Source organism: Limulus polyphemus, unplaced genomic scaffold (assembly GCF_000517525.1).
Source record: "Limulus polyphemus unplaced genomic scaffold, Limulus_polyphemus-2.1.2 Scaffold1010, whole genome shotgun sequence".
Classification (NCBI taxonomy): Eukaryota; Metazoa; Arthropoda; class Merostomata; order Xiphosura; family Limulidae; genus Limulus; species Limulus polyphemus.
Window position 1 is genome coordinate 302860 of NW_013666620.1, and position 5107 is coordinate 307966.

A 5107-nucleotide genomic window follows, 5' to 3' on the forward strand; every position below is an offset into this window, starting at 1 on the left:
TTACGAACTTACTAAAGATGTGTTTCATTGTTACTATCAGTGTCTCTCAGACTGTACATCTTTAGTAAGTTCGAAATATACCAGTGTCTCTCAGATTGTATTAAGTAAGTTTGTAATACAATAACTAAATACATAACTAAACGTTCCATTGTTACTTGTATTACGAACTTACTAAAGATGTACAATCTGAGAGACACTGGTAGTAACAATGGAACGTTTAGTTATTGTAGTATGTTATGAGATTACCCAACTCTTAAAATCTGTTACAAACCAGAAGCAACAAAGCAAGTCTTAAGAAAATTCTATAGTATTATTAACTTACCTAACGCTTAAAACCTGCTACAAACCAGAAGCAACAAAGGTTTAAAATCATTGACAGAATTAAGTAAAGTATTAAGAATATCCACTTTACTTTCTGCTACACCGGTAGTAGTAACAAAACGTATAAAAGTTACTGCATTGTATTAGGAACTTATCCAACTTTACAATATGCCAGAGACCCGTAGGAACAATGGTTCAATTTCATTGGATAGTATCACGAACTTTTAAACTTTGAAAGCTTCTAGACATCGGAAGCATTAATGACAGCGTATGACACAACGAATGTACAAAACTTACTTTTTACAATCTGTTACACAGCTGTTGGAAAATCTGTAACGGCCCGTTACTTTAAACGCTTCCCTCACTGCTGTCATGGTTTCACAAGAGCTGCGCAATAACGTGCGCTGAATAATCAACCTTTTTTTTTTACATCTTGTATCCGCACAGTTGTGGTATGGTGTGAAGTTACCGAATCAAAAGTAAACTAAATAATCCACTCTTATCAAAAGAAAAGACAAAGAAGTCAGTTAAGCGAGAAGATAGCCGTAATCAAACTCGTGCTCGTTTGTTCTTTTTTTTTCTTCTTCTTCTTTTATCCTAGGCAGAAACAAAGTTCAACCATGTATATACCTAATAGCAAGTGAACTCTGGTCCCCAGTGGATGTCGCGCAAGCTCCAGCAATAATATACTGTAATGCGTTTATATTTAGCTAGTTATTTCCAAGAGTTTTACGCTAACACTTGAAATATGTTAATAAGTCCGATGAACTTAAAACTTAGAAAAAGAAAACTTGACGTCAATCTATTTTTAAATGGTTACATTGGTTAAAAAAAAAAAAAGGAACCGATAATCGAAAAACTGAAGTGTAGAATAAATGCTATAAATATATACGACTTCAGAGAAGTTAATATCCTTTGCACTTAACTTTTATAAGATGTTGTACAGACTTCCTTCTCGTCCAATCAGGAGAGTGACTGGAAATGTCTCCAACAAATTAGTTTAGGAAAGACCATATCATGGTTTGTATAACGGAGGATATGAACCTCATCGGTTTTCTAAACACGTTTTCTTACAAAAATTATTCACGCACCAACTTGTTTGTGGATGCTCGACTGAGGTCTCTAATAATAGCATGAATCAAACACCAAAAAGTCTATACAAAGAAAGATACCACCAATGTTTCAAATCGTCACTTAATTAATTAATTACTGGGGCACCTGTAGGGGGATTCCTATGTGTTTTACATAAAAAAAAAGTAGCTATTTCGCTCAATTTCTTTGTTTTATAATATTACAAGAATCAGCATTCCCAAGTTTCCAAAGATGACTTTCTTTCAAAAGCTACCATGGTATTGATTGGTAACCATATAAGATAAACAGAGAAGGTAAGGCTTTATGTTTTACTTTTTTTCTCACAGCAGTCAGTACCAGCCTTTTTAGGCCCCCTTTGGAACTTTTGTAGGGTCAAAGTGGAAATTATTAACCCTAGAATTAGCAGTGGGGATCCACATAGACTTGAACAGCTTTACTACTGGGGGGGTTCCCTGTGTATTTTACAGATAAAATTAGCGACTTTACCAAATTCATTTGATCGTTTTTGTTTTGTTTTTCTTACGTTGAGTGTTGTAACATATTAACTTACTAAATATGATGCAATGTGAGAACCCTAGTGGTGGTGAACGGTATTACACATCTCGTAAGTGGTAGTTATAAAAAAATGTTCCAGCTAAGGCTGTGTTCTTTAATATAGTCATCCTGCAAGTTTCAACTAAGACTGTGTATGCTGTAATCAAGCCAACATGCAAGTTTTAACTAGGTATGTTGTAATCCAAACATCCTAAAAGATGAAACTAAGACCGTGTATGTTGTAATCCAAACATCCTAAAAGATGAAACTATGCACGTCGTAACACAGTCGACCAGCGAGATTCAACTAAGATTGTATATAAGTTGTAATCCAGTCATCCTGAAAGATGAAACTAAGACCGTGTATGTTGTAATCCAGTCATCCTACAAGTTTCAACTAAGACTGCGTATGTTGTAATCCAGTCATCCTGCAAGTTTCAACTAAGACTGTGTATGTTGTAAACAAGCCAACATGCAAGTTTTAACTAGGTATGTTGTAATCCAAACATCCTAAAAGATGAAACTAAGACTGCGTATGTTGTAATCCAGTCATCCTACAAGTTTCAACTAAGACTGCGTATGTTGTAATCAAGCCAACATGCAAGTTTTAACTAGGTATGTTGTAATCCAAACATCCTAAAAGATGAAACTACGCACGTCGTAACACGGTCGACCAGCGAGATTCAACTAAGATTGTATACAAGTTGTAATCCAGTCATCCTGAAAGATAAAACTACTTAAGTTGTAACACGGTCGACCTTTTTTCATGGACGTATAACAGGCAAGGTGTGAATGAATTGTATTATACATAAATGAACATCCAACTGTACCAGAAAGAATGTCGCATCTATTACCAATTGAAGCCAAGTTAATTTGCAAAGTGCTCGAGAATGATAGGCTTAATACTGTTATTATTATTATTATTAAGCATGGATTCCCAACTTTCTGGTAAATATCAAACTGTAGTAATTGTAGTGTTTTGCGATGAGGCAACAATGCTGATGAGGTAACAATGCCATTAACCTTTAAAAAAACAATGATTTACTTTACTTAATGACAAACTAAGCAACTTGTGTCTTGCAAGATGTTTCTACAGGGGGGGGGGGTGTCCGAAAAGTCTGCAACCATTTTAGAGAACGTATTCCACATGCTGTCCTTGTAATTCGAAACAACCTTGGATTAACAAGGATTGGTTTGAACTTCGCGCAAGGCTACGCGAGGGCTAACTGCGCTAGCCGTCCCTAGCTAATCATCATCACCCACCGCCAACTCTTGAGCTACTCTTTCACCAACGAATAGAGGGATTCATCGTCACATTATAATGCCCCCACGGCAGAAAGGGCGAGCACGTTTGGTGGGACGTGGATTCGAACCCGTGACCCTCGGATTACGAGTCGAGGTCCCTAACCACCAGGCTATGCCAGGCCTCAGGATTAACTCGACCTTCTCGTGCTTTGACAGCGCCATAATCAGTCACGTATCTGAAATTAAGAATAGCTGCAAATCACCTGATGATGACAAAACCTTGTCGAAACGTTGTACATTTGCTGTTATGTTAAAGTTATATTAAAGTTTTTCTTCATTACCCATTCAAGCCGTCTCCAAGCGTTATTAGTCTCAAAGTGGGTTCCTCGTCATCGAATTTGATTGAGGATATAGTACAGAAAATATCAGGTAGAGGGCAGCAGTAGCCGAGTTGGAATATAGACTTGAAAAATCGACATGGGTCACTCGAATTTGCGAAAAATAAAATAATGTTGCGTACAACATACTTGTTGGACTACGATTTTTTTTAGTATGAAAAGTATGAAATATTATGGATGTGTGTTCGCTAGTTAAAATTTTATTATTATATGAAATATTCTGATCAGACTAGGTAAAAAAAGTCAGTTTTTTAAATATGTATATATTTTACATTTTCGAGGAAGTGTTTTGGAAGGGGGGAGAAAATTACTTGGGCTCAATAATCATATTAAAAATGTTACGTTAACACTTATTTTCAATGTAACTTAATGGCTAACATGTAAAAAAGAAATAACAATAACAATCTGCTTACTTTAGGCTTGGTATATCTGTTTCGACACATTCCACACAAGAAGAAGTGGCTAGCAAAGTGATTGGCTACTGGCCACGGTCGACCTTCAATTGTTAGGCTACTGGACATAGCTTTCAAGCTCTCGGTCATCAGAAGATCAAAGCGCTGGTGAGAGCAGGAAGAACAGGTACTAGTAATTGGAAAGTCAAGAGGGAAACATTTTCAATGATAAATATATATCTGAACGTGCTTATTTCAATGAATATCAAATTAGAACGAGTCATGAAAATAAAGCAATATATATATATATATATATATATGAATGGTAAATTCAAGAATAACCGATTTATGTAAATATTTAAATGGGGATTGAAATTTGGTGATTTTCGACGCACAAGAAACATACAGAACAAGGGAGTAATAAGTATATCTTAATATGATTTAATTTTTGTTAATTTTTTTTTTTTATAAAAGTAACGTTCGGTTTCCTGTAAACAAATGTAATTCAGATGCAAATATAATTAAGCAATTCTATTATCGAATTATTCTACGAGAATTCTACACACATACATATCTGTACCCTTCGATCCTTCGTGAAATTTTAATTCGCTTGGGATTAAAGAACTTAATTAAACTAGTTGCTATTGTACAGTGATCAGAACAGAAACCCTTTGAACGAAATGCTCTTGTAAATGACCACAATCAAATAACAACATTCAGGAAGTGTGGCTTGATTTAGACGATTCTTAGATTTTAATTTGGAATATGCTATGTTACCTTTTAAGCCTAAAAATAATAATGTAATTCACAGTTAGTGTGGCTTGATTTAAATGATTCTTAGATTTAATTTGGAATAGCTATGTTACCTTTTAAGCCTAAAAATAATAATGTAATTCACAGTTAGTGTGGCTTGATTTAGATGTTTCTTAGAATTTAATTTGGAATATGCTATGTTATCTTTTAAGCCTAAAAATAATAATGTAATTCACAGAAAGTGTGGCTTTATTTAGATGTTTCTTAGATTTTAATTCGGAACAATTTACATTTCTATAATATTTGCACAATTGCACATTTCAAGTTTTATTACATTATAGTTTGTTATGGTTTCTCTCTCTGAACTTTATAC

General features: G+C 34.7%; 1 protein-coding gene across 8 annotated transcripts in view; it reads right to left on the minus strand.

Annotated features, from left to right (window-relative positions):
• Window positions 1–5107, minus strand: part of LOC106461683 (tripartite motif-containing protein 2-like) — a 21190-nt gene that overhangs the window by 4708 nt on the left and 11375 nt on the right. For 6 of the 8 annotated variants that reach the window (XM_022388705.1, XM_022388704.1, XM_022388703.1 and 3 more), the window contains one exon: window positions 4003–4171. In XM_022388705.1, the coding sequence (XP_022244413.1) occupies window positions 4003–4131 (129 nt within the window). In that variant the 5' untranslated portion in view covers window positions 4132–4171. Of the gene's footprint in view, window positions 1–322; window positions 587–618; window positions 700–4002; window positions 4172–5107 lie in introns of those variants that run through there. The other 2 variants (XM_022388707.1, XM_022388706.1) reach the window with 2 other exon arrangements.